This window comes from Punctularia strigosozonata (assembly GCF_000264995.1).
Source record: "Punctularia strigosozonata HHB-11173 SS5 unplaced genomic scaffold PUNSTscaffold_24, whole genome shotgun sequence".
NCBI classification, from domain to species: Eukaryota; Fungi; Basidiomycota; class Agaricomycetes; order Corticiales; family Punctulariaceae; genus Punctularia; species Punctularia strigosozonata.
In genome coordinates, this window is record NW_006767456.1 from 38052 (window position 1) to 64484 (window position 26433).

Consider the following 26433-nt stretch of genomic DNA (forward strand, 5'->3'; position numbering starts at 1 on the left):
TTCGACAAGGACGGTGAAGCGATCGACGGTAAGCACGAGCGAAATCTGTCTCGTCCTTCACGAGCCTAAATCATTCGTTCAGGCCTCTTTGACCTTGGATTCAGCTGGGTGGAAATTGGAAGCGTGACGCCGAAGCCGCAGGTGCATACAATGCCCCGAAGTATGGTGCACGAACCTTACTCACTCTTTCTGATTCTATAGCCTGGAAATCCTCGTCCACGCGTGTTTCACCTCCCAGAAGACGATTCACTCATCAATAGATACGGCTTCCCTTCTCAAGGACATGCAGCAGTAGTCACGCGACTGAGGGCTCGTTCTGTCGACGAAGAGCCTGTCAGCGAAGCCGCGCCCGCATCATTACGACCTGGCTCCCTACTTTCCGTCAACCTCGGCAAAAACAAGGAATCACCACTCGAATCCGTCGACGATTTCGTGAGGGGCGTTCAGGTTTTTGGACCTCATGCGGACGTTTTGGTAATCAACGTGTCCAGTCCCAACACTCCCGGATTACGGTGAGTCGAAGAGAAGCTGGTGATCGTGATTATTCCTGACTGTTTGTGAAGCAACCTTCAGAAGCGAAGTCATTTGGGTGATCTTCTTGCGGGTGTCGTTCAAGCGCGCAACGACCTGCAGGCGAGTTCATCGCGTAAACCGAAACTTATGCTCAAGCTCTCGCCTGATTTAACGGCGGACGACGTGAGGGAGATCGCGGAGGTCGTCCGCTCCAGTGGTGTGGATGGCGTTATTGTTAGCAATACCACAATCAGCAGGCCGCGGGGCCTTACCCACCGTTCGTCTCCCTTAACGCTGTCACTACGTTCTGTCACTGATGACGACCTCCTTGTCTCCAGCCAATAAGACCGAAGCCGGCGGACTGTCGGGACCGCCTCTCAAACATCTGTCGCTGGCCGTCCTACGCACCCTCCGCTCGAATCTTCCCGAGTCCATACCCATCATCGGCTGCGGCGGCATCACCTCAGGGGCAGACGCGCTGGATTACGCCAGAGCCGGAGCGAGCATGGTGCAGATCTACACGCACTTTGGATACGACGGCGTCGGCGCGTGTCGAAGGATCAAAGACGAGCTTTCTGATATCTTGCGAAGGGAAGGAACCACCTGGAAGGAGGTCGTTAGCAGAGCAACTTCCGAGGCGAGCCTGAAAGCGGATACAAACGAGGCGAAGGAGCAGAGTATGCAGCAGTTGATAGAGGAGGCCGAAGATCTGCGTAAGCTCTTGGATAATCTCACCGGAAAGCTATAAGCCTGTACGAAAAATCTGACATCTTCCTCTCGTTGTGCTCATGTTCCAATGTCTGCAATAGACGGAAATGTTTGCATAGTGGAACGGTGTCCTACTCCGAGAGCGTATCCACTGAGAATAAACTCAGTGAGACCTACCGAGTGCGAGAGTAAGCGAATCCAAAAGCGAGCCAGAACTCGAAAGACAGCGATCGAAATCGCGCCTATTCTTGTCATCGGGCGGAACGGCTCCAGTAGTACTGAACTTTTACGGCCGTAAGTTTGTCCCGCGTACCCGGGGTCCCTGAACCTGACCTACCAGCCGTAGTGACTAGTTTCGTTTGACTGGGTCTGCAATTGCAGCCATATTGCCGTGCATAAGGACCCGCAAGATCTATGAAATCATCGGTGTGGCTTTGGTATGACATGTACGAACATGACGGCAAGAGGTCTGCATAATACATGGAAGCTCAGTACGGTGAGCCTATCCACGGCCCAGCGGCGTGACGGTGGATTCCTGCGAGATCCCGAGTTCAACTGCGCTGTCGACGCAAATCTTCGACATCTTGAACACGGGGACGTCGCTCTCGTTCATACCCACTCCCGTACGTGCACATCAATCTTCTATTGCTCATATTAAGGCTATTCCTGAACCGCTTGACATCGCTTTGGCAGATCGTTCAGGCGGTAATAGAGAAGTTTGTACCAGGTGCGACCGTGCAAGACGTGTTCTTTGTCAGCTGCAACGCTACTGCCCCACACTTTGCGGTCATGATCGGCGGCGGCGTCGAGTACGCGATTGAAACGTTATCCGTCCAGAGCCCGCCAAAATTTGCTATTCCAAACGATCGACCATACATCGTCAACTGGGTATCATAGTATAGTAAAATAATCGTCTTCGCCATCGAGCTCCTCGTGACTATGCACCATCTAACCCGAGTGAAGGCAGGGTTAGCAGGGTTCCTGAATGACATGCGGTGAAGCATACCCAATGGGAAATGATCGCGGAAATCACAGAGACTGCCTCTCCTGAGATTCTTGACGATAATCCCGTGATAAGGAGCTCCTTGGATTGGAAGTAGCTGCCACCTCCGTTGTCGCTGAGTTTAAGGATGATGAATATCCATGTATGCCCATTCGTCAGGACACCGCGAATTATAGGTTTCCTGAGTAAAAGTAATGATGAAAATAGCATCGCACAAGAATGCAAGACTTGATTGACCTTGCGGTCCTTGCGCACGCTAACATCTCCCCGACAGCTTGCGGTACGTGGTGTTGAAGGAGCTGGTTGGGACCTTTGGCTTCAGAAACAAACAAGGCAGACTCGTCATTCTTCAAGTGCTGCAAGAAAGGGTGTCGCAAGTATATATCTGCAGGATGTTGAGTACAAGCGTTCAGACGACGGACAAAGGAAACGTACGGGCTTTTCGAGCGGGCATCACTATAGCTGTCCAAACTACGTATCCGGAGAGTGTGTGGGCACTTGTGTTACTGACGGTGACGGATGGGACGACTTGTTCAACGCTCAACACCATCTTCGAGCCACTCGAGATCATGACAGCGACACGGTAAAAGAAGGCATTGATCCACAGACGTGCTGCAGCTTCATTCTGAGCGACAATTATCCGTCAATGTGGTTCTAACGAAGGCATGACGAGAACGTACTGTTCGTGGAACGAGACCCTCCAGAAACTGAAGATGACGGCAGAGCATATCAGACGACCAGATGGAATCTGCTCCAAGAGCATCTGTCTGGACCGCACGAGGAATTGCGTTGGGCTTCAATTCGAGCAGTCCGGAGGCGGAGATGCCCAGCTTGTCCAAATGATCCTGGGTCATGTTGGAAAACGAATAGCTCGTAGCGTGCATGCCATCAATCATACGAACCTGTGGGCCATCAGCCTTCGATTGCAGCATCTTTAGAATGTCATCCAACTGATGGAGTTCCGCCGTGTCGTCGAACGTGGCCTCAAGCTCTGGATCGTCCCTGTTCACCGCCTGCTCCTCTCGCGACTTGTCCACCAACGCTTGAATTGCGTCCACAGCCCTGGCGAGCTCGACACCAGTCAAACCAGATCTTCTGGGTCGTTTTGCGGGCATTGTCGAAGAGACAGTGTCACTAGCGGCAAAAGGGATGACGAGGATCTGAGCAAGGGGGTGGTGGTGGTCTTAAGAGTCGCCTGAGCCCGCGCCACAAGCGGCAAGCCTGTCGTGCAATTCGCCGCCGAACTCAACCTACTTCCCGTTCAATTTGGATACTTCATATGACGATGTTCATGTATAGTACAGCAATTTGCCTTGAAGGCAAAGCGTATGTATGTACAGGGGTGAAAGCGGCAGTAGGGACAAGTACGGAACGAGAAAAGCATGAGGAAATCGCGGCGGCCAAATGCAAGAGAGCCTCCCCATGCCGCCACCGCACGTAGAAGATGTAAGGTCCAATGGAGCAGACGGGCATGCGTGGGTTATGCACAACAATGAGATAATCCAATATAAAAAGGAAGATGAGCGACGAACTAGGGAGGGCGCGACAGCCAGCCACGGCGCCTCAGGCGTAGATTATTCTGATACGATGAGGATGGGGAGGAGAGATGAAGGGGAGCTGGACGTGGGATAGCGCGGCGGAGAATGATAGTAATACGGATGGTACAACCCTGCAGAGAGTAAACGTCAGTCGGCGTAACTGCATGATGAAAGCACGCGGGACGTACCGAACATCTAAGGACGACAGCGGGACAACTACAAGATGCCTGAATCCTTCAATGCGTTCTGTAATATTGTCTCCTTCACGGCCGCGAAGACCAGACGGATGTTGCTGGTATCGGTCGCCTGCGTGAGGTGCGGGTAGACGCTGAGCCGCGCACGGTTGGTCTGCATAAATCGCCAAAGGATGTACTTCGCGGCCTTGTTGATGTCAGGACCGCCCGTGTATTCGGGAAAGTATCGCTCCAGTGGCACCTAGGACGAGGTCAGAAATGAAAGTTTGTGATATCAGAGTGGGATAACCACCTTGGTGATTTTTTGCCGGAAGACGTCTATCTTATTCAGAAACAAGACGATCGATGTACGAAGAAACCATCGCGAGTTGATGACGGAGTCGAAGAGAACCAACGACTCGACCATCCGGTTCTGTGGCAGGGGGATGCTGAGTTGGAAGATATAGAAGGGAAAACGTTCGACGCACCTGGTTGTTGGCCTCTAATAGACCTTGGTCGTACTCGCTCAAAGCAGTGCAGAAGATGATACTTGTTACGCTTTCAAAGCAGTGGATCCATTTTTTCCGCTCTGATCGTTGACCGCCGACGTCAAACATGTGTATTCTTCGATGATCGGATTAGGGGCGGTTGGCAAGTGGTGGAAAGGCAGCAAGTCACGCACGATAGCTGGCCCATGTTGAACCGCGTTTCACTGATGCCCGTGCTCTTTGCTCGTGCACGTAAGACGTCGGCAACGACAGGTATGTATTGAGGATTGCCTATTCGTAACGCCTCGTTGAAGAAGCTAAACGTCGACGCGAGTTAGCATCAAGGCACAAGGATTAAATTCAATTACTCACTAGCTTGCCGAGTCCATGAGGTAGAACTCGGATCCACGATCCATGATCTTGGCTATGATGGGATCCTATACGCGTACGATTAGATCACGAAACGCAGAGTAACCACGACGAAACGTCGGTTCAGAGCGGGAGAGTATCTACTCACCTGCCACAGTTGGTGGATCGCTTCAGCCAAACCTTCAGGCAGGACGTACGAAGCCGCAGCAGGATTCGGAGCGGGCCTATCACGCATACAGTCAGCGCTGCACTGTGGCACGTATATATCCACGACGACCTACATTGCGCTCGACGGAACAGGAAGAGACGCTACGGGAAAATCGGCTATCTTGTCTGCGTTTGGCTGCGGCGATGGGTCGTCAGCAAGGGAAATCATACGTGAGTTAAGGCTGCGCACTCGATTATGAGGGAGGACGCAGTCAACGCCGAGTTTTCGCATCTCAAAAACTATCGCCTGCGCTGAGTCAACTAGATTCCGGTAGATGATGGGCTGAGGACGGTAAATCAGCGTTCAGTCCAGTGGAAGGGGGAAACGTTGGCTAAAAGGCGGATATATGCACCTTGAACGCGATGAGTTCGTCCCTGTCAAACCCCTCTTTATGTATTATCTTCATTTGCTTCACAATTGTCGTCTTTCCGGACTCGCCAGAGCCTGTGAGTGCTCAGCGTTAGCGAACGGGTTCCTGGGGGCATACGAGATCGAAAACGGAGCGGTAAGGTGGCTAGAGGCGGCTGGATGAAGAGATGGCAGCGAGCGATTCTATGCAAGCTCTTTCAAGCGTTTCGATCGCCATGCAATTGTCGGTAGATGCGGAAGCGAGGTTTCGGGCGGCAGAGGTGTGCAGTGCGGAATATCCGCTCGACCATGATCGCATGCACGCGCATGCTGTGAAATTTTGATGTTGGACAACTTGATTAATCGGCATACAAGACCGGACTGTGCGACCGAGGGGTGAGGGCGACCTCGCGCGGTGTTGAGAGTTTCTGAATCCCGGCGCAGGCAGGCGATCATGAAGAGCGGAACATATGCCTTGTCTTCCAATGTCTTCCAGATATGCTGACGTTCCCAGTGGTTCGTTGCCCCTCCGCATCCCTGGTCACTGTCCGACCTCGCCCAGCAGCCACACCACCTCCAGCCACAGGGGGAAGAGAGAGAAACGAAAGAAGGGGTAGCTTACCTAGCAGAAGAATCTTGCATTCTTTCCTAAACTTCCTCGAGTCCTCCTCTATTTGTTTGTCGATATCGGCGGAGCGCTGCTTCGCGGCGATCTCGTCTTGGGAGGAGACGCAGTTACCCATGGTTGGGTGGGGAGAGATGCGTCAGGTCGGTCGTCGTGTCGGAATCGGGTCGTATCGTATGTTATGAATGAGATGGCAAGCGTTGGCGAAGCGCAAGGCGAGCGGAGGAGGGTAGAGCGGGGTGACCGATTCCGGAGAGAAGGAAGGGTAGTGTGGGACGAGCACAAGGAGAAGTTGATGATGTCAAGAAGATGACTTTAGACGGTGGGGGCTCTGATGGAGTCGAGTGGGAGCGCTGCAAGCGTATCCGCGTAGGGAACAAGGGCGACGTTGCGCTCAGCTACCGCCTCACCAGCGCCGGCGACGAACACGCACAGGGAACAATGCACGGGCGGGACCTGAAGGTGCTGACTAATCAGTGGTGGCGGTGCACCTTCCTTATGCGCACAAATGAGCACCATATCCGGTAATATCCTGTTGCCAGCCACCCCCGGCCGGCTCGGCAACACCACAGCGTCAGCACCCAGCGGGTCCCGCTCACACGCACCTAGGCCCTTCGCTGTCCGGACAACAAATGAATCTTGTCTCCGCCGCAACAGATCCTTCGTGACATATTGTCTGGACAGGTCAGCCTAAATGGACTGCTTGGAACGCAGTCATCGTTGATACCTCATCGTGACCGGGACAGGCACCCTCCTCATCTGCCCTTGACGGATTCTCAGCGACATGTGCTCCAGACTTCTTCTAATGCTTGATTATGCATGAAAGCATGACCGCTGGAGTCGCCCGTTCGAGGCTCAACATTCGATGGCACACCCGTTCGCGGCCCATTAATCGAAGGTAACGCGCTGCCTAGTATTTGATCCCCAACATGAACGTCTGTCCTTGGACTGCATGACGGAAGCTGTCGAAAGTTCAGAACATGCGTAGAATGCTGACGTCTCACGGCTAACTTGGATCGGCAGAGTCGCGACATCGTACCGAAGCTATGTCGATGTCGTCTGTATTTACCTCCTCTACTCGCTGGCCCGATCGCAGCTTCGGCACGTCGTCCGATCGTGTTATTCCGAACCCGTCTTATGCCACGACAGTCGCCGCGGTCGACATGTCACCTCACCCAGTCCTTAGAAGTTGCGGCGTATGTATGCGATATCGCATTTCGGATGCAATATGGACTTACCGCGCTCCATCCCTGTCGTCCTCTGTCGTCCTGAAACCAGTCTCAGACCGGACGTTCATGAATCATTACGGGATGTGACACGACGGTGGGCGAGCGCACGGCATGCGCAGCATCGAGGCCATCTCTTCTCGTTCGCATTCCACAGACACAGTTGCCGTAACTATTCATCTAACACGTTGCTACTCCTGTTCGAGGGTAGTGTGCGTATATATGTATCGCGAAACAAATGGTACATGTTTCAAGATCTGAGCTTAGATTCGAGCGGACTTGTTCGACTGTACGTAAGTTTACGCGCTGCCAGTATATAGTTCCAACCGAGCTGTTTGAGTCCGCTTCTGATAACTTACGCTTGCTACTTATGTCGTGTATTTTCAATCTGAAGGCGTGCTTCAGGGACATGTGCCCAAGTATCGAGACTTTGGAGATGTTGACGTCGACTCGGTACCGTCGATTCCGTCGCAGCGCCATAGCTGCCATTGCGTCACACTCCAGTTCCTCTAACCCTAACCCACGTATACTCCTTGCACCAGAACGACAGTCATACACATGGCGGAAGCAAACCCTCCTTCCGAGATACAGATCAACGTGAAAGGTTCGTTCTTTGCGATGCCCTGAGCGGTCGTAGCTAACCAGTTGCGCCAGGTCCCTCCGAGCTCAAACTTCAAATTACCATTTCCACCGATAAGACCGTCGGCGATCTCAAGCAGGCCATTGCGCACAAGTCTGATGTCGAGGCTGACAGGCAACGACTGATCTACTCTGGGCGCGTCCTCAAGGTGAGCTAGCCCACTTTGCGCGCAAGATTCATGCATTGATGGGGAGACTTCAATGGCGTAGGATGAGGACGTGTTGTCAACCTACAAGATCCAGAGCGGCCACACCATACACATGGTGAAAGGAGCGGCCCGAAGTGCTGGAGGTACTTCAGGTACGTTTCTCTCTGTGATTATGACGCCGCGCTTCAACTTGAAACGCCCTTAGCTTCGACGTCTACAGGCGCAGCGCCTACACCCGCGCCGCTTCCGACGATGCAAGCTGGTCAGAACGTGCACGATCCTCTCACGCAGCTGAATGGTCATCTTGGATTTGGCAATATGGCGGTAGCTGGGTTGAATCCGTTCGCCGACATGGGCCTCAATCCAAACGATCCGAACATGGTGCGTCCCTACCGCATCACCATCGTCCCCCTCTGCGCCCCTCGATGCACACTTTGAGTGTTTATTGATCGTGTTTGTCTGACGGTCTAGATTCAAACCATGATGAATTCGCCGCAATTTCTTCAGCAAATGAGCTCTGTCATGTCCAACCCACAAGTCATCGATCAAGTGAGCATCGACCTTGCCCGCCTCGTCTGGTCGCGTCGTCGACCAACGCGTCCTAACTCGTTCCGCAGATCATTGCCATGAACCCGCAACTTGCGGCGATGGGACCGCAAGTTCGCGCCATGTTCCAAAACGAGCGGTTCCGCCAGTTGATGTATGCTCGAGGGTCTTCTATATGTCATCCTGTGCTGAAAAATCTGCAGGTCGAATCCTGAATCCCTGCGGGCCGTCATGCAAATGTCGCAACTGATGCAGGACAGTGGTGTGGCGCCTCCCGGCGCTGGTTCGCCGTTTGGCGGATTGGGTGGCGGCATGTTCGGTGGTGGGCGCTGTGTCTTCTCATACTCACTGTACGCTCGCATTAATTGTTATCACTTTATATAGCCGGTGCTAGCAGTTTCCCCGCGCCAGGTGTACCGAACGCTGGCGCCGCGCCCGCTGCTGGGACCGAGACTCAAGCAGGGTCAACCGCCTTTAGCACCACGCCTGCTCCCGGCGGCACATCCTCAACGAGCCCTGCATCATCTGCCGCTCCTGGTTCTCCTCCTGTCAATCCGTTCGCTGCACTAGGAGGAGGTGCCGGTGCCGGAGGCCTGTTCAATCCCGAAATGTTGCAACAGATGCAAACATTGTTCGGCGCTGGAGGTATGTATATATATATATATGACTGCTGCCGCCCGAGAATCCCGCTCCATGCCCGCATTCTCGACCTTCTTCGGCGTCTTTTATGTCTTCCATGACCCCACTCTGATGATCGCATGCTAGGTGGTGCCGGCGGCTTGGGCGGCTTGGGCGGTCTCGGGGCCGGTGGGCTGGGAAGCTGGGGAGCGGGCCTAGGGGCCGGTGCACCTCCAGCCCCTGCAGATGCGCGACCGCCAGAGGAGCGTTTCCAGGTGCAACTGCAGGTCCGCACATTTTTTTTCGGTCTCGTGCAGCCTATCTGAAATACTACATGTTTCCGCAGCAACTTCAGGACATGGGATTCACCAACGCTGCCCAGAACGTGCGCGCTCTGCTCGCTACCGGCGGCAATGTCCACGCAGCGATAGAGTACATTCTCAATGGAGGTGGTCTCTGAGCTTTGCAATGTGGACCCCTCCGGGGATAGTGTCAATCCTAGTTGCGAGAATGAAGCTATTTGTGTTGTAGGACAGGAAGGAGACTATTAACGTGGTGGTGCTGACAATGGGGCTGAAAATATAGTATCATCCTTGCATCCTCCACTTTCCCATTGGTTTCTAGTCTGGATGCCTCGGGTTGTTCACGGTGCGTTGTCTGCGTGTCGGTTGCATCCTCCTCCGGTTCAAGCGAGCGACGGTACGACCGTGATGAACCGGGGCAACGGATGACGTGACTAATCGCTCTCTTCCCACCCCTCTATCTCGACTCTATCTCAACGCCTTCCGGGCAGCCAGCTTGAATCCTGAAATCATCAGTCAGGCTATGGCGCTGCATATACTGGGATCCTCGTCGGCTTCCCGTACTTACAGTTGTACCTGCAGCGGAATCTTGCGCGTCCATCCGAAGCCTTAAGTCTTTTCCAACATCCGCGGACGAAAGATATGCTGGCGCGTTCTCCCACCTCATCATCAAAGAGCAGGACGCTCAGCCGCTCGCCGGTCTCCTTCGGCTCATGGGACTGAATTGAATCGGATGCTATCGTGTTTCTTCCCGGTTCCGAGAACGTTAACCGGCAGCGCTGCGAATTCCCTCGGTGACTTCGACACCTCTCCGACTCCCTTGCCCGACTCCCGTCCCGTAGCGTCCCGTGATACGTGGATATGCTGATTACGACGGTGACCCAGCTCAGGTCCGAGTCGGTGCTCCTTTCCCTCATACCACTAGGACAGCCTGCTGCTACGCTCTCGTACGTCTTCCCGACGAAACTTACCCTTGGCCAACTCCGTATGTGACGACCTTATTGCAGACATGAATGTCCGCCGGGGAATCGCCGGATGGTCTTGCTGAGTTTCTTTGGGCCGTGCAAACCATCAACATGAACTGGTGTGCGTTCGGGTGGCTCTGCTTTTGTACGAAGACTTTTACCAATAGCTCATGCGTAACTCGGTTGCAGTAGCAGCCCTCACGATATCGACATGGAATGTCTGCGTTTACTTTGACCAGGAAGTCGATCGTATATGGTCACTCTCCTGGCGAAGTCCGATGAAATGGGCTTACTTTTGCACCCGTCATGTTGCCCTGGTATTTCATGTGTACGTCAAAGTTTCGGGCAAACGCTGGCCGTGGTCTTCGAGAGCTAATCTCTCATCACGTATAGCCTGCTTGCCTATCAGATTTTCGCTCCGGCCAACGGCACGCTCTTCACTACGTCGCAATGCCGCTCCTGGTTCACTTTCGAGATGCTTGCTCTTCCCCTGATTATGGCGAGCGTTCAGGTTGTCTTAGCCCTCCGCGGTTCGTCATAATCGTTGAAACATCGAGGAGCTCACGAGCTCCCAAGTGAACTGCCTTCGCTGAAACGACCATAGTTTGCGCCATCTACAATAACCACCCTTTTGTTGTTGCATCACTTGGAGTCCTCTGGGGCTCGTCGATTATTGCTATATTGACCGGAATTGGTGTCTACGTGAACACCACACCAATCGACGATGCCTGTCATACAACCAGTATCTCAGCCTTGAGACATTTGCTGTCTCTATGCATGTTCGTCGGTTCCACAGCTTCTTGTCTCATCCGCTTACTTTCCTCCCCCTCAGCTTTATACCCATCATCCTGGATACTTATCTCATGGTTCTTACGACAAGGAAGTTCATATCCGCCCATCGCGAAGGCTGGGGACGTACACCCATTCTGTCACTGGTTGTTCGAGACGGAATATGGGCCTTCGTAGTTCTTTTCCGTGCGTACGGGCCTTGCGGACAACCTACTTCGGTGCTCTGATGCTCTTTACGCAAAGTGTGTGCGATGTCCAATCTCCTCACCGGTTTTGTTATCGTTGACTACATCGGCGTCATATCCTACGGGTAACGTACTCGGCTTTTGTCGAGGTGCCTCTCGTTAACGATATCGTACCAGTTGGACTCTGACGTTTGCATCTTCCGCCGGTTCACGCGTCATTCTGAACTTGCAATCGTTATCTCCAACCTTGCCTACGACATCGACCTCGCTGTCTAGCGATGGAGACAGACAACAGATTCAGATGTTGACGAGCCAAATCATGACTGATCCCGACGACAACGTGACGATGCTCTGATTGGCATGCGTGAAGGAAGGGACGCCGCAGTGTTCACAACGTGAACGGACATTTCGCATTCCTTGTTTAGAAGCTATAGCCATCCATACACGTCCACTCATTTCCGTGATATCCAAATCGTGTTGTTCACAGTAGATCACATTATTACAAATTGTGTTCAATTCAATCGTTCATACTGGCTTGGTTGACTGGTTCAATGGGATATAGTACTGTCCGTCTATTCATGAGTACACCAGGCCCTCTCATCGGCTGCGCTTTGATCCTTCCAGGAGCTCTTAGATAGCCACACAACGCCAACCTCACACGTAAAGAATATTCGAAGTGACAAGCACGACGGTCATGTCATTAGACTAATATTGGATTAACGTCATAGGGATCCTCGTCTAACTACACTCAGCAATGGATGGGCTTGTCGTACGCAGCCATGGCCGCCTCCTTGAACGCCTCGGACAGGGTGGGCTATTTCTTCCGTTAACACAGGAAATGAGGGCAGCGTTGTGCGGGGAACTTACGTGAGCGTGCGTTGTCCGTGCAACGTCCTCGGCACTCGCGCCATACTCGATAGCGAGGACAGCCTCCGCGATCATCTCGCCGGCGTTGGGACCGATGATGTGCACACCGAGCAGCTTGTCAGTCTCGTTCTCCGTGATCATCTTCACCTGGCCTTCGGTGTCGAGGTTGGTCTTCGCACGGGAGTTGGCCGAGAAGGGGAATTTGCCGACGGCGTACTTGACGCCAGCAGCCTTGAGTTCCTGCTCGGTCTTGCCCACCCACGCAACTTCGGGGTATGTGTAGACAACAGAAGGGATGGCGTGGTAGTTGACGTGACCGTGACCAGTCTTGATGTACTCCACTGCAGCAATACCTGGCACCAGAGACAAAGTCAGGTGTGGGTTCCATGAGGAACATTCTGCATGACAAACCCTCCTCCTCGGCCTTGTGCGCAAGCATGGGACCGAAAGTGACGTCACCGATGCACTTGATGTTCTTTACCGAAGTGTTGAACTGGTCGTCAATGACAATGCGCCCGCGGTTATCCACCTCAACGCCAATCTTCTCGAGGTTAAGACCGGTAGTGACAGGGCGACGTCCTACGGAAACGAGGACAACATCTGCCTCGAGCTAGAGTAGCGCAATCAGCATCCGAGTTCAGAACATTTACATGGTGCTTCACCTCTTCCTCCTTGCCGCCCTTCGAGCCCTCAGTCTTGATGTAAACCTTGCCTTCTCGCTTTTCCGCACCGGTGACCTTCGTGTTGAGCTTGAACTTGATGCCTTGCTTGGCGAGAATACGCTGGAATTGCTTACTGGCATCGGTCTAATCAATACCAGGGAGTCACGACCAATCCACAGGGATTGCTTACGCGATCTCTTCATCGATACCAGCACCACCGATACCGCCCAAGAACTCAACGACAGTTACTTCAGCGCCAAGACGACTATAACATGCTTGTGAGTGTCTTCAAGATTTTGTAAGTGCATGATCATACCTCCATACACTGCCCAGCTCCAAGCCGATAACGCCTCCACCGATTACGACTAGCTTCTCTGGCACCTTCTTGAGCTCGAGTGCGCCGGTGGACGAGACGATCTGGGAGCAAGTGATAAGGAATGTCGGTCAACCATAGACGGAGGTTTCGGGCACCTGCTCCTCGTCGATCTCAATTCCGCCACCGGGGAAGGGCGCGACTTCACTACCTGTAGCGATGATAACGTTTTTGGCATCGACCTCGGTTTCCCCACCCTCGTTCAGTGATACCGCGATCTATAAGAAAATTGAGAAGTGCTCAGGAGTCATGAGAGACATAATAGATGTGCGCAGCTCACCTTCGTGGGCGATACAAAGCTGCCAGTACCCTTGATGTAGTCAACCTTGTTCTGCTTGAACAGAAACTCGATGCCCTTGGTGAGTGAAGTAACAGACTGCTCCTTGGCCTTGAGCATGTTCGGTAGATTGAGCTTGACCTCCGGAACTAAACGCGGACAGTAAGCGTTTGTAAGATTGGCCAGGACGACCGGGCAACACGCACCGTCGATACCACGTTTCGCGAAGTCATGCTGCGCTTCGTGGTACTTGTGCGAGTTGTTGAGCAGTGACTTGGAGGGAATGCAGCCAACGTTGAGACATGTTCCACCAAGAGAGCCCCGTTTCTCTATGCAGGCAGTCTATGACAAGCATTAGTCGTACTGGCCATAACCGGCTGTCATGTGGAAACTCGCCTTGAGCCCATGCTGCGCCGCCTTGATTGCGGCCACGTATCCACCCGGACCTGTTAGAGTTAACGTCAACTCCATCTATCTATTCGACGAGATGTGTAGAAGTGACCGACCTCCGCCGATGATGACACAGTCGTAAGGCTCAGACGCTGTAGCGAGCCCGCGACGAGTTGCTGCAGCCGCCCTAGCAGCACGTCGGGCAATGGTCTAACAAGTGGTTGCAACTCAGAACCACACATTTCTTGCTTCTGCGCGTAACACGTACTCGCTGCGATGCACGTTGAAGCTGGAGCATGTTGGCGCGAAGAAATACCAGCTAAGCGTAGCCAGAAAACAGATGCGGTATATGCAAGACGGCACCCGATAGTGACCGAGCCGACGGCGAAAGGGGAGGACGACGATGATGACCAACGAGTGGTGTACGGTGTCCGTCAGCGTAAACTAACGAAGTCCAAAATGACCACTCGGGGCGCGCCGCGAGATTCAGGGGCATTGCCATTCCGGGTGCAATCCCGGACGTCCGCTGCCTTCCAGCGCCTTCCGACCGCAACCGCGCCCGCCCTTGCAGGTAGCAGTGACGTTTATCCCCGTCTAGGAGCTGGCGCGCGCAGCGTCCAACAAACTAACAGATGTACAAGCGAAGACGAATACAGGGTAATGTACATGAACGGATCTTCCCTCATTGAGAGTCCATTTCCGAGGTTGAAGAGTTTTCGCGATCGGTCTCCTGGAATTTCTGCTGTGACCCTATGCGCATAGGACGGGGTTTCCGTGGTGGCAGCAGAGAGGCTGCAGGTAGGCATTCACCATCGATGAATACGTGTGTGGTGAGCATCGGCCTGCTCTCGTTGACGTTGGAATGCACGAGATCGTCGTCCTGAGTTTCGGGCTGAGATGGGAAAGATCGCATGTTCAACACGATCCGTGACCCGGTGAATGACAGGAAAGCAATCGTCCAGCTAGGTATCGAACGATTAGATATTGTGGCCATAGGTTCGAATAAGTACACGCACCAGTATGAAACGATTCCCGAAGTACTCGGCTTGCCGACGGTTACGTGTAGGTTGGCAATCGAGCACCCTATTGATATGAGAAATTTTGTGATATCTGTTGCTCACGATAACTCACCCAAACTAAGAAGAAAAGCCCACAATCCATCGCGAACTACCATGGATAATATAGGCGTACGTCCCCACCCCTGCTTCAATGCCATGATGAACTTGGCGAGTGTTAGAACAGCGAGGACGAGCTCGAGAAGGAAAGAAACGGATCTGCAAATGCCACTCGATGACACTAGCTCCTTGCATGCCGATCAAGAGCGACGCACATGGTGATGGCAAACATGTCCTTTGCGTGCTCTCTGGTTTCTGCATCTTCTGCAGGAGCGCATATCGGATTCAACCGGATACGACCAATATACACCTGATTAACGGGAAATTGTTGAATTCACGACTTTGCACAGGGAATCGTACGCACCGCAGTACCTATGACGGCGGCCGAAACTGAACCTATCCACAAGGTAGCCAAGACCGACTTGATGAGCCATTGGTGATGGTAGAGTGCACATACTAACAAGGACACAAGGAGAGCATAATGTGAGTTAGTTCGTCAACAGGACGTAGATGATGAAGACACGCTACTCACCACGTAAAATGAGGACAACCTGCACCAAAGTGATCACGATCGGTATGGCAACGACCTGCAGCATCCACCAAGCGTGGCATTGCTGGTTATCGAAGAAAGTTCCATGGGAAATGTCCAGTATCTGGACAAGAAGGCCTCTGCCATAGTCATAACATCAATACATCACCGCATTTTCGCGGGAACCTTAAGAGCTTACGCCTGAGCTGCCAGCGAGAAGTATCGAAAACTGAGAAATAGCCATTTAGTAGGATTTCGCCATGAAGCCAGCCATATTCGCTCGATCTCCTGGTCATAAGTTATGCAGATGTCCCAGAAGGTAAACGTGAGCGCAGCAACTGAAGGGGGGTGTTATTCGGGAAACCACTATAATGGCGCATGAAGAGTGACTAACGTGCGTTAGCGCCCAATACCCGGGCGTCGATGGCCTCTTGGATGGTTCTGGCAGAGCCACTGCCGTGCACGGGCTGATCCACGAGGTGCATAATCCTACGTCAGGGCCGACTGCGTCCTCGCGAGGCCGTCGCTGTCATACGTGGACAGGTAAAGTCGTGGTGAAAGGTCCTGGGCGAGAGCGGCGAAGTCGCGAGCACGTTCGGTATCCCTGCGAATATGAATGGTGGCGGATGGAGAGATCTATGGGTGAGAGGGGCTTGTCTTCAGAAACCATGGTCCGGCACTGCGGGATCGCCTACGGGCGCGAACTGACAGCTCGAAATCGTAACCGCTCGCAGCAGTGGATGTCGGCAGAAGCCGAGAAGGGAGTGGGTATCGAATCACGGTGCGAGGAAGGCTACGATGCACCCGCCGGTACATTCTGGACTTCACAGGGAATCAATTGCGTTTGGTCATCCACTGACATGGCGAGGACAGAATAGCAGTGCACAGTGTGGATCAGTGTATTGGACGAAGATGCCTGGGAACCTGTAGGACGGTTACGGTCGGTATCAATTCGCTCAAACAATGCAAACCAAAGCTACGAGGGCAACCATCGTGCTCTTCCTTGGCAGCCTGAGATGCATGTCTGGATCCATATATATTGCAATTGCCGACTTAAGGTTCATCTATCCTTATGGAGGATGCGTTGGTCCGGAGTGTATGCCACAACGGTATAGGCAGCAGGTACTGGAGACAAGTGAGCTAGGTTTACCAGTGATCCCGTATCATTAGCATGAGGAAAGACAGTCGAAGGTCACCGTTATAGAGACCGATACTTATCGATAACATATGGTGCAATGCAACGGGCAAGGGACCCAGTAACACACGCATGTGCAGACGATTGCACCCAGCCAATTCAATCAGAGAGAAACATCTTCTTATTGTAGCGAGTACAACTTCGTGAGGTATCAACTGCTGGCCCGATTATTTGCTCTTCATCTGTGCTCTCGTCGTGCAAGTCTCGAGGCGAGGCGGGAAAGGAATACGTCATCACGAAGTCGGGACTTTCCGACCTACTCTGGCCTTTGGCGCCTGCAGGCTGAATCATGTCTCCGCCAAACCTCCCGACATGCGTATTATGATCTCTGCCGCAGCTCGCTGTTCCACTACCGTCTTATCCTTGTCCATCACCATCCCCGACGTGCTTTATCCAACAACGTTCGGGAATTCTATCTGCTAACTCCGCGGAAAGCTCCCAGCGTCCCATCCGATCATCCAACGTGCGCGAACGAGTCGGAACCGTAGGAAAACTCAGTCATGACCCAGCCCCGTGTCCCAACGCTGCAGCTGCAGTCGAACGAGTTCTGCATCTGTGCCGGATCGCTGCTCTTCCGTCACATCCCTAACAAGAAGCGGAAAACTGGGCCTACGGTATGCCCGTGATGTGACGATATCGATCAAACGGTCTTACCATGTCCTCGAGGCCGATGGCTTTGCCCCCTCAACCAATTCCAGCGTGGCGACGGATAAGAAACTAGAAGCATGTATCCTGTGGCATTCTGACCGAGAAGAATATCTTCTCCCCAAAGGTCGTAAAGACAGGGGAGAGAGTCTGGAACAGACCGCGCTCAGGGAAACGTACGAAGAAACCGGATATCCATGCAAACTTCTTCCGGTTGATATGGTCACCAGAGCTCCAGAGCCAGGCGTGAGTCCCACTCGCTCGAACTCGATTCGCGTCGTGGACCTGTCGCTGACTTGTTGCCTAGGTGAATACGAAGGACGGCGTTGGCCTCTATGTGGCAGATTGCATCGAGCCGTTCACAATAACCACCCGCCAAATCGCTGAACGGAATATGAAGTACATCTTTTGGTTTGTAAGCTGCGTGGACGAGGATCAGATCGAGGTTGAGGTCGACGAGGAAGATCCCGCAGCTGCTCCTGGTGCAGTTCCCAACGGAATTACGAAAGCACGTACACAACTCCGGCCCAAGTGGCCTCGCGATGATTGTGGAGAAGTGAAGAGAATTGAAGGCACGCAGATGGATAGCGAGCGCTTCGATAGCAGATGGGTGAGCAATGTTGCCCTTCGTCGATAACGGCACTTTGCTGACAATATCGATCAGTTTCCCGTAGAGGAGGCACTTCAGAGGCTTACATTCACAACGGATCGCGAATTACTCGCTCGTGCGGTCGAGCTTGTCCGGAATACGTATGGACAGGATGACCGTCCCTCCTGATAGCTACTCAGAGTCTCCTGCAACTCTCGATATCGAACGCAAACCGGCTTCGGAGGTGGCCATGAATGGCGGATTCCCATCTCCTTTCAGATATTCACCCTACCTCCGTAGATCTCTCGAAGGTTCTTGATCCGGATGCACATCTGATTGTAGCCATATCCTAAAGTCTTCCTCTCCACAATGAAGAATTCATTGACCGTGCGCGTCACGGCCGTGAAAGAACTTCCATGTGTGAAAGTGGGTACCATTTCAGTACATCGGCTCACATAACGCGCCATATGGTTTCTCCCGATTTGCGCTTCGTGGCCGCCATGTGCAAGCGTATCGTCCGTCCATCACATGTTTGGGGAGGGTCGTTCGATATCGTGATCCGCTGAGACACATACTGACCAGAGGGATATTGTAGATATCAATTTCCGCCCAAGTAGTGGCGCACCCGCATGAAAGCCTGAAACGCGCGGTAGTTTGGCTGCTATCTAATGCCTTGGTGCAAAATTCAAGGTTAACGCGGGTTCCGTGCGCCTATTCTCGTCGTATGCCTCAAGCTCTGAACCTAATCCTTACCAGAGCAGAGCAGAGCGCGCCTCAGCCGAAGATTCGGTCGCTCAGGTCGCCGTCACGTCCTCAGGTTGGGTGCGCAGAGCTCGGTCTGCGCACGAATACCGTTACACTCAAGGCCAAGGGTTGTTCGGTTGAGCCGTTCAAGGTTGCATCGTGTGTTCGCCGCCAATTCTAGGCGGGATTCAGGTGGCTCCGGCATTCGTTCATTATCCGGAGGCGAATCGGCTACGTAGTGAAAGGACGGTCCTGGATCGCGCTCTGCGATATCGGATACAGTCAGGACTTTCTCTTAGCCACGGTATTAATTTACATTCACACATGCTCACATATAACGCATTCTTCAGGGTCGCGACGTCTTCCGAAACCTCAGCAGCCTTCGTGTGGGTGATCTACAACTTCGATGTCCCCCTACTGCAGAAATCGGGCACAGCCAACCCACAATAGCATAAGCTCCTGGTTCCCTTGGCGTTACCATCATGACCGATCACAACAGTATAGTGGCTCGCATTCGGTCAGAGCATGTTGGGCACGCGCATCACCTCTTCCGAAAGCCAAGCATGCAGTAATACCGATAGGCTGGCGGCGAACAACGCTCCACATATCAGTCTCAGTAAGGAGAAATTGCTTCCGTTGGCGGGCAAAGTTTCGGTCGTTAGCCTTCTGTCCATCATAGGGCAGGACGGTCAACTGTGCGTCAAAGCCTCGTCCCTGAAGATTCCGGTGGTCCAGGCCCCATTGATGTTTGCGCCGTGGTCTACAATCTTGTTTGCCGTTAGCCGAACTGGTTTGCAAGATGCCCCCCGTTTCACTTCGGGGTGCGTGCTTCACTGGTATCTTGTTTCCCGAGAATGATTCATCTAATGTGCGCCGTGGATAATGCACCGGAGATGGCAACGATGCGGTTCGATGCTGATATCTTGCCGATTGGGTTTTGCCGACTGCGGCCTTCGTCTCGCTTGAATATCCTAGAGCCAACGGCGTTGCTTCTGATATGAGAACCCCGCGCGCTGTTCCTACCCAGAGCTTAACTTTTTCATATTGTCGATGTACCATCAATGTCGTTTTGAGGACATTCATGGTGCCCTGCCCTCTGACCTGCGACATGTCCTCTCAATTCTTAAGAAAGGGTAGCTATCAATCTCAAGTGCTATTCTACTTAGGAGCATGAATATTTCTATGTAGCGGTTGGTCTGCCAGAACGATGCCGGTGGACGACCATTCTGCTCTGCCAAAAGTCTTTATTCCCATGCCAAGTCATCTCATGCCGTGATGCCGAGCGCCCGACTGGCTCGCGGGAGGCCCCGCCAAATACTCCTGCTTCGTCACCATTTTGGGCGGAGCTGGAACTCAGATGTCCCACTCTCCTCCATCCTCACTCAAAGATTGCCCTTCGAGACGCTCCCCTTTTTACTAGTACGAAAGAGCATATAGTAGACCACGTACCCAAATATTTTTATATTTTAGAATGTAACGATCCAGTGAGCCGAAGGATATCTTCGCGAGAGAACCAACTTGATTCATGCTTTCGACGACCTTGTTGATTTATGCTCGCGTTCGCAGGTACTCCACTCGTTATTGCTTTGACCCATAGCATGATATAATAGTTACAATGATGTATGTTTATTTTCAAGCCATAACAACGAATGAGCATCGTTGAGCAACCTCGTCTTTGCGGACGGACATTGATGGTGTGAAAGACATTGATGGTACATCGACAGTACTCACGCAGTTTCGATTTAACGCGGTGGACGGATACTCATCAGTATGCGACGATGTTCTCTCATGCTCATATCTATGGAAGTGACGGAAGGGCGCATTGGAATATTGCACGTCATCCATGTCTCGCGGCAGCTGACTTGCTTCAACGGCACAGATCGGTAACATCTTTGGGCCGTGACATCTCGTAAAGCAAAGGCACGTATTCCCTTCGATGACTACTTATAGACATGGTGAGAACAGTCCTCGGCTTCGACCGGCGCTTGTGAAGGCTCACGCTCTCCATCGAGGGCGCTTTTCTAACAAAAGCGGCTTCTTGTGAACTCTTAAGCGCCGTATACCGCGGCTGTACGATGAACTACACATTGCGAGCGCCTTTGTCGTACTGGACAAGGTTCCGTAAAGCGCCCCAGCAAGTCATCATGCCCAAAAGCCCGTTTTACTCTGAAGAACCCGGAAGTTCGGTCGCATGGGTAGTTTCCACTTGCCTATCGGGGACGCGGGAGGGGCATCCGCAGTGGTCTGCCCTTCCTCGTCACGAAATTCGCAGGGTTTGAGCTGCATGGGGCGCAGAAGTCGATTCAGTGGCTCAAAGGTTTCGAGGGATGCCTATTGCGGTCCGGTCAGTCTTTCATTGGGCTCCAAACCATATAAGACGCGGGCATTCCTTTCGTTAGTTGCGGTTATCTTGAAGCTTGTGATTGTGCCGAGCTCCTCGCCTTTCAACGATTTGACATGACATCGTATCCTACGGCACTGTCAACGAATACCTGAGCCGTGGGCTAGTCGAAGGACACACCAGCCGGCGTAACGTGCAGAGCATCCGGGCGCAAACATCACTCGGGGCGCTCAAACTCCGGGGCCTGGCATGCAAGAACCTAGACGTGACGCGGCCATGCAAGCGGGTCTCTGAATTTACTACATGGCTGCGTGACGCTAGGATAGATCCGGGAACGTAAATATGAGCGCGGGACCTTCGCATGAAGGCGGCGGACTCGCTTGTTCCAGCGTGTAACTCCCTTACCCGCATCGGATACACGAAGCACGACAAGAAGGTCATGCTCGTCTCTGGCTCTTATCATGCTCAGAGTTCTGTTGGCATCTGTCCATTGCGTGAGGTCCGTGCAGGATATATAATGGGCAGCAGACACTGGTCTCACTCATTGAAGCACCCTCTTACTCGTCCTTCAAATTCTGTGTACCCACAACGCGCCGATCGCCAAACATGTCTTGTGAGTGCGCTGATACCTTTGACGAGGCTGTAGACTAACGGCCCACGCACCTAGACTCCGACTCGCGCGTCCCACACGAATGCGTAAGGCACATTATACCATCTTGGATGCCGATACAACTATGTGCGATGTTCAGGGCAGAGAAGAACCCCCTACGAATGGCAGGCCCACCAAGCCTTCCACCGACAAGCCAGAGAGCAGTGGCAATGAAGGTCATCCACACCCTTTGCGAGGCTGGCATGCAGATTAATGCGTCTACAGTCAGACGATAATCTCGAACGCGAGACGTCAATCTGCTACTTAACAGGAATGTATATTAGCTCGTGTAGAGGGTAGCCTTTGGGCGCCAGGGCCGTGAACTTGCAGCCTTGATCAAACGCAAAGTCATGCATAGCGTATGACATTTGAAAACCCAACTATACGTATGATAAAACGCCTTTAGTCGCTATTTCTCAGCACCCCGAGATAGCTTGCCCTCCGTTTGTGATAAGGCGACTTCTTATCTGTCATATCCGCAAGGGATAAATCGGAGTTGATGTCTGGAATAGGTAGCGAGCGAGCGATAGGGGTGGGAGAACGCTTCGCTGCTTGCCGCTCTCTTTTGTGCTGTCGTTGTGCTCCTCTTTCAGCGACTTTGGGACAGACAACCTGGGCAGAGCACGAGGGGCATAAGCATCAAGTATTGGAGGTGAGAAGACCAAAATGCCTGCTCTCACCTTCCAGTGGTCGCCGCCGCAGATTTGACATGGAGTCGGAGGCGACTTCGTGAACCGTTGGTGACAGTCACGAGCATGGTGATTATTGCCGTGGCAGATAACGCATGGACGATTAAACGTCTGACGTTCGCCTCCTAGTTCGTGATCCTCTAGTCTCTGTATATAGTATGAATCAGTGTCATCACGAATGCCTGAGTGTCAAAAAGCAGGCGAAGGTGCTTTCGGGGGACGAAACTACGTACCTTCCCTGGAGGCGCGAAAGGACAGAGGTTACGCCAGTGGTCCCCGCCACAGTAGACGCAAGGCAGCCACGGTTTACTTGCTCGTCGCTCGTCTTCGTGAGTGAGGTACCTCAATCGAGCGACGAGTTGCCGTCGCCGACCCTTGTACGCCTGCCACCATTCGCGTTGTTCTTCGGATGCTGTGCAGCTCTCGACCCGGTGTAATCCACCACAAGAACTGCAAATACGCCCGGACAATAGGTGGCGTTCTATATGGTAGCCATCAATGACAAATGTAAGGGAAAAGGTAATGTCACGTACCGTGGACGATAATTGCCTCCACCGACACCGGGGCATGCAGGTGTTCCTTGTCTTCATAATCTGCCGCCTCTGCCTCTATTCCGCGGGACGTTGAAGACCGCGAAATCGGGACGAGAAACTTGGACGCGAAGATATCTTCCACCAACCAGGCGAACCGGATGTCCCGAATGGTTAGTCCAGGAAATGTAATGAGGGGTGGCTTATCCAGGTCTGGTCCAGTAGCCAATTCTGAAATTGCAACAGAAGATTCTTCGGTAGTGTCACCTATTTGTGAAGTTTCTTGGAGAGGATCGGGCCGTTGATCTGTTCCGTCCTGAATGGTCGCAACGCTCGCGGTTTGAACCACACCGAGCTGGGGGAAATGGAGGGGCGCCCATCCTGTTGGATGTCGCAGGCAGGAGTGAGTGTTCAACAGTAAGGTCACTAAAGTTGGGATGCCCGGTCTGATGGAGATAATAGGGTGGTGCTGCGAACTAGCATCGATCCAGAGTCAGTTAAGAGGGTATGAATCACGCACTTTCTCCTGGCGTGCCAGCATGTCGACCTCATTTACGAATGCCATGGCACCTTTCCATCCAAAGAACTTGTACTGCCTGTGAAGGAAGATGGCCTCCCGCCCAGGGAACGACTTGTCTACGGTTATCCGCCACCAATGCGACCAAAGCGGTTCCAAGAACGACGTGAATTGCTCATCGTTTATAAATGGTGTCGGATAGCGCAAGGTATCCAGAGAGGGTAGTTTTCCGAGGATGGAAGAAGGCGAGGGAGGTTCCGTAGCCGAAAGCGTCCTTGAAATACTGGAGTCAGAATCGCTGCTGGCCTGGGTTGTAGCGACAAATCTACGCCATGGGCGACGGCGTAGCAGCGTAAATCTCCATGTTACTGAGGCTGAAGAGCGCGCATAGTACATCCGGGACGGGCGTATAGTGTCAAGCACAGGTACTTCGGTTCGCCTGCAACGGCAGCCTTGGGTGAATTGGGGTGAATTGGGGCACATCAGGTCTACCTAACACGTGATCATACTGCTGTTTTGCTCGTCGAAGTTACGTTCTACGATGGCTGGAGAAATCTAGACAAGACGAAACACCGCGACGTTGTGCCCATGCGACTGCTTAGCGTTTCACCATCGCGCCTTTGTGAGCTCGAGGAACGGACGAGGGTGGCTATTCGCCTAGTCCAAGGACAGCCTATGATTAAATGCTTGGGCTGATAATTCAAACAAGTTTCTGGTAAGTTAAGGCCATGGCCAGGTCATTCCGATTCCCGAGAGCGGATTGTTTCATAATAAAGTCCCGGTTGACGGTGGCGGACTCGACTCCTTCTTTCACTCTGCATACTAGTACTTGGATCCCGCTATATGCCGGAGCTGTCGCACGGCGTGATCTCATACCACCATCTCCGGCTCGAGGCGGTATGGCCGGGCCCTGCTGCCGCCCTGCACCTCGCCCCGCCTTGCTGAATAGTGTGACCTTCCCATCCGCGTGACTCTCCACACATCCCCAAGGAAGCGCTTCTCGAGTACTGATCTTCCGGCGCTTTTGGCCCAGACGCTTCGTCCGTCCCTTACAACGACCACACAACCAGCCGGCGACCGCGTTACGGACTTTGTCCGGCATGTATTCGCTCCCTCTTGCCTGTTGACGGATCGAAACGAGTTACGAAGGCACCTGATTGGCCAGCGCGGTCAGTTGACCTCCATAGTCTTGCGATCATCACCCCGCTCTCTTTGGTAGCAAAGTCAGGATGCGAATCTGTCGACCGCGTGCCTCTCAATTATAGATAGCGCACACGGCCCGCTCTGTGCTTCCTAGGCATCAGCCTCCAACAGAACTCGGCAGCTCCATGGGTATATGAACTAGGCTGAATCGCTCCTCCGGCTGTTCTCCACGTTCCACTGGTCTGTAACGCGATGCGCAATATCCTTGACATCGTACCGATACTGTCATTCATTTCATTGGCATGCGCGCTCAGCTCGCCACCGAGCGGTGCCATCACTGTTGGCACTGGCGGGAAATATGCACAGCTCAGTGATGCAATGGCCGACACGTCAAGCAATGTGTATTTCGTGTTCTCTGGCACGTACACAGATACTGTAAAGATTACGCGGAGCAACATCAAAGGTGGCGTATTAGCCATTATCACACATATTATGCTATGTTCGCTGATTTCCAACAGTCTTCGGTCAGACAAGTACCAACCTCTCTTACACAGGCAACAGTACGTACGCGCATCATAATCATAGCTCATATCAGTGATCATATTCCCGCAGCCGTCACAATCACAAACAGTGCGTTATTTCCGTACCATACGACATTTCAATCTCTTCGTAAAATCATGTTTATTTGGCACTTTACGTAGACATTCCCGCTTCCGTCGCGGGATCTGACGAAGCTAGCGGGACTGTGCAAGTCACCGGGTCCAGCGTTTCGCTGTACAACCTAAACATCGCCAATACATACGGCAAGGTACGTCGCGCCTTATGTTAGACCCTGTTCCTTTGTTTGGTTTAATTGATACCCCTTTCTCAGCCGGTTGACCAAGCTCAGGCTATTGCTCTTGCCACGTACGGAACTCAATTCGGCGGATACGGTTTGAAGATCACAGGTGATCAAGATACTCTCCTGGCCAACGTCGGGCTGTAAGCTTGCTTACCCTTCTCCGTGGGAGGAGTCAATAACATGTCCTCTAGTCAATACTTCAAGAATTGCTGGATCGAAGGCGCTGTTGACTTTGTGCGCATTCCCATCTAGCTCATCCCAGTGATAATTGACAAAATCACAAACGCCAAGATTTTCGGACAACAATCTTCGATTTGGATCTCTACGAGTATTATCAACGTGAGCTCGTCATTTGCCCTTGCTACTTCATTCAATGCCATATGTACTCCTTAGACGATCGGGTCGGGCGCAATCACCGCCTCAGGCCGTAGCTCGGACGACTCCAATTGGTATGTTATAGATCACAGCACCGTTCAGGTGAGCGGCGATGCAATACGAACAATCGCATCAAGCAATGCCAACTCTGCGTAATAGGGTACAGGCACTGTATTCCTCGGCCGGCCGTGGAGAGACTATGCACGGGTCGTCTTTCAGAACACCGCACTGGGAAGTAATGTGTAAGCCACTCACCATCAGCTCTGCCTCAATCACTTATGCTTGGTCGACAGTCAACCAGCGGGTTGGGAGGAATGGAGCACCGCGACGCCAAAGTACGTTACGTTTCAACCCTTCAGGAAAGGTGATCGCAGTCTACTGACGGGCGCTGCACTGACGATAGCACCGACCACGTCACATTTGCGGAGTACGGCAACACCGGCGCAGGCGCATCTGGAACCCGGGCAAGCTTTGCGACGAAGCTTTCCGCGCCCATCGCAACAGCGACGGTTATCGGAAGCTCGTACAAGAGCTGGATCGATGCGGCGTGGTTGTGAAGAACGGCTTGGA

At 52.8% G+C, this 26433-nt stretch overlaps 10 protein-coding genes across 10 annotated transcripts in view; 5 read left to right on the forward strand and 5 right to left on the reverse strand.

The window, feature by feature from the left end:
- Nucleotides 1-1373, forward strand: part of PUNSTDRAFT_56129 (dihydroorotate dehydrogenase) — a 2032-nt gene extending 659 nt beyond the window's left edge. Inside the window, exons 4-6 of the mRNA XM_007389128.1 lie at nucleotides 202-512; nucleotides 564-790; nucleotides 852-1373. Coding sequence (XP_007389190.1) covers nucleotides 202-512; nucleotides 564-790; nucleotides 852-1261 — 948 coding nt within the window. The 3' untranslated portion in view covers nucleotides 1262-1373. The remainder of the gene's footprint in view (nucleotides 1-201; nucleotides 513-563; nucleotides 791-851) is intronic.
- Nucleotides 1374-2112: 739 nt separating this feature from the next.
- PUNSTDRAFT_139419 (uncharacterized protein) lies at nucleotides 2113-3339 on the reverse strand (the record flags this gene model as incomplete). The annotated part of the gene is made up of 5 exons (XM_007389129.1): nucleotides 2113-2169; nucleotides 2228-2405; nucleotides 2462-2609; nucleotides 2660-2849; nucleotides 2905-3339. The coding sequence occupies 5 exons, from the start codon at nucleotides 3337-3339 to the stop codon at nucleotides 2113-2115; spliced, it is 1008 nt and encodes a 335-aa protein (XP_007389191.1).
- A 233-nt stretch (nucleotides 3340-3572) lies between these two features.
- PUNSTDRAFT_93896 (G-protein alpha subunit) lies at nucleotides 3573-6143 on the reverse strand. The gene is made up of 11 exons (XM_007389130.1): nucleotides 5971-6143; nucleotides 5353-5444; nucleotides 5190-5282; nucleotides 5074-5135; nucleotides 4941-5016; nucleotides 4796-4860; nucleotides 4618-4740; nucleotides 4424-4559; nucleotides 4249-4368; nucleotides 3951-4197; nucleotides 3573-3893 (listed from the first exon to the last, which is right to left on the reverse strand). The coding sequence occupies exons 1-10, from the start codon at nucleotides 6089-6091 to the stop codon at nucleotides 3979-3981; spliced, it is 1107 nt and encodes a 368-aa protein (XP_007389192.1). The 5' UTR covers nucleotides 6092-6143; the 3' UTR covers nucleotides 3573-3893; nucleotides 3951-3978.
- A 1614-nt stretch (nucleotides 6144-7757) lies between these two features.
- On the forward strand, nucleotides 7758-9752 carry PUNSTDRAFT_109298 (uncharacterized protein; the record flags this gene model as incomplete). Its single annotated transcript, XM_007389131.1, has 10 exons — nucleotides 7758-7803; nucleotides 7854-7987; nucleotides 8049-8139; nucleotides 8193-8368; nucleotides 8459-8536; nucleotides 8605-8687; nucleotides 8737-8855; nucleotides 8918-9178; nucleotides 9299-9438; nucleotides 9498-9752. 10 exons carry the CDS (start codon nucleotides 7758-7760, stop codon nucleotides 9609-9611), a joined length of 1242 nt encoding a protein of 413 aa, XP_007389193.1. The 3' UTR covers nucleotides 9612-9752.
- Nucleotides 9753-11191: 1439 nt separating this feature from the next.
- On the forward strand, nucleotides 11192-11434 carry PUNSTDRAFT_78010 (uncharacterized protein; the record flags this gene model as incomplete). Its single annotated transcript, XM_007389132.1, has 1 exon — nucleotides 11192-11434. One exon carries the CDS (start codon nucleotides 11192-11194, stop codon nucleotides 11432-11434), a length of 243 nt encoding a protein of 80 aa, XP_007389194.1.
- Nucleotides 11435-12058: 624 nt separating this feature from the next.
- On the reverse strand, nucleotides 12059-14389 carry PUNSTDRAFT_146982 (dihydrolipoyl dehydrogenase). The gene is made up of 12 exons (XM_007389133.1): nucleotides 14230-14389; nucleotides 14078-14171; nucleotides 13968-14017; nucleotides 13778-13913; nucleotides 13575-13720; nucleotides 13393-13512; nucleotides 13238-13338; nucleotides 13112-13186; nucleotides 12922-13054; nucleotides 12671-12869; nucleotides 12260-12612; nucleotides 12059-12206 (listed from the first exon to the last, which is right to left on the reverse strand). Exons 1-12 carry the CDS (start codon nucleotides 14257-14259, stop codon nucleotides 12141-12143), a joined length of 1503 nt encoding a protein of 500 aa, XP_007389195.1. The 5' UTR covers nucleotides 14260-14389; the 3' UTR covers nucleotides 12059-12140.
- Nucleotides 14390-14643: 254 nt separating this feature from the next.
- On the reverse strand, nucleotides 14644-16090 carry PUNSTDRAFT_139423 (uncharacterized protein; the record flags this gene model as incomplete). Its single annotated transcript, XM_007389134.1, has 8 exons — nucleotides 14644-14923; nucleotides 14978-15044; nucleotides 15093-15235; nucleotides 15292-15386; nucleotides 15441-15532; nucleotides 15609-15745; nucleotides 15805-15943; nucleotides 16000-16090. 8 exons carry the CDS (start codon nucleotides 16088-16090, stop codon nucleotides 14644-14646), a joined length of 1044 nt encoding a protein of 347 aa, XP_007389196.1.
- A 1053-nt stretch (nucleotides 16091-17143) lies between these two features.
- On the forward strand, nucleotides 17144-18397 carry PUNSTDRAFT_123237 (uncharacterized protein). The gene is made up of 4 exons (XM_007389135.1): nucleotides 17144-17414; nucleotides 17467-17691; nucleotides 17753-18055; nucleotides 18110-18397. The coding sequence occupies exons 1-4, from the start codon at nucleotides 17301-17303 to the stop codon at nucleotides 18221-18223; spliced, it is 756 nt and encodes a 251-aa protein (XP_007389197.1). The 5' UTR covers nucleotides 17144-17300; the 3' UTR covers nucleotides 18224-18397.
- Nucleotides 18398-22173: 3776 nt separating this feature from the next.
- On the reverse strand, nucleotides 22174-23950 carry PUNSTDRAFT_56133 (uncharacterized protein; the record flags this gene model as incomplete). Its single annotated transcript, XM_007389136.1, has 4 exons — nucleotides 22991-23950; nucleotides 22691-22938; nucleotides 22449-22604; nucleotides 22174-22380 (listed from the first exon to the last, which is right to left on the reverse strand). A coding segment is annotated over exon 1 (416 nt), but the record flags the coding sequence as incomplete, so codon positions are not given.
- A 949-nt stretch (nucleotides 23951-24899) lies between these two features.
- On the forward strand, nucleotides 24900-26420 carry PUNSTDRAFT_139425 (carbohydrate esterase family 8 protein; the record flags this gene model as incomplete). Its single annotated transcript, XM_007389137.1, has 11 exons — nucleotides 24900-25110; nucleotides 25166-25207; nucleotides 25260-25277; nucleotides 25349-25455; nucleotides 25519-25628; nucleotides 25680-25722; nucleotides 25780-25827; nucleotides 25882-25965; nucleotides 26023-26105; nucleotides 26157-26198; nucleotides 26267-26420. 11 exons carry the CDS (start codon nucleotides 24900-24902, stop codon nucleotides 26418-26420), a joined length of 942 nt encoding a protein of 313 aa, XP_007389199.1.
- Nucleotides 26421-26433: the final 13 nt, after the last annotated feature.

Coding starts and splice junctions, on each gene's coding strand:
- PUNSTDRAFT_93896 (XM_007389130.1), bottom strand. CDS start 6,091: ATGGGTAACTGCGTCTCCTCCCAAGACGAGATCGCCGCGAAGCAGCGC. Junction 5,445..5,970: donor ATGCAAGATTCTTCTGCTAG/GTAAGCTACCCC, acceptor GAGCACTCACAG/GCTCTGGCGAGTCCGGAAAG. Junction 4,198..4,248: donor TCCGGCAAAAAATCACCAAG/GTGGTTATCCCA, acceptor ACCTCGTCCTAG/GTGCCACTGGAGCGATACTT.
- PUNSTDRAFT_146982 (XM_007389133.1), bottom strand. CDS start 14,259: ATGCTCCAGCTTCAACGTGCATCGCAGCGA. Junction 13,721..13,777: donor CGCGAAACGTGGTATCGACG/GTGCGTGTTGCC, acceptor GTCCGCGTTTAG/TTCCGGAGGTCAAGCTCAAT. Junction 12,870..12,921: donor AGGGCGGCAAGGAGGAAGAG/GTGAAGCACCAT, acceptor GCGCTACTCTAG/CTCGAGGCAGATGTTGTCCT.
- PUNSTDRAFT_123237 (XM_007389135.1), top strand. CDS start 17,301: ATGACCCAGCCCCGTGTCCCAACGCTGCAGCTGCAGTCGAACGAGTTC. Junction 17,415..17,466: donor AGCGGAAAACTGGGCCTACG/GTATGCCCGTGA, acceptor CATGTCCTCGAG/GCCGATGGCTTTGCCCCCTC. Junction 18,056..18,109: donor AGCGCTTCGATAGCAGATGG/GTGAGCAATGTT, acceptor AATATCGATCAG/TTTCCCGTAGAGGAGGCACT.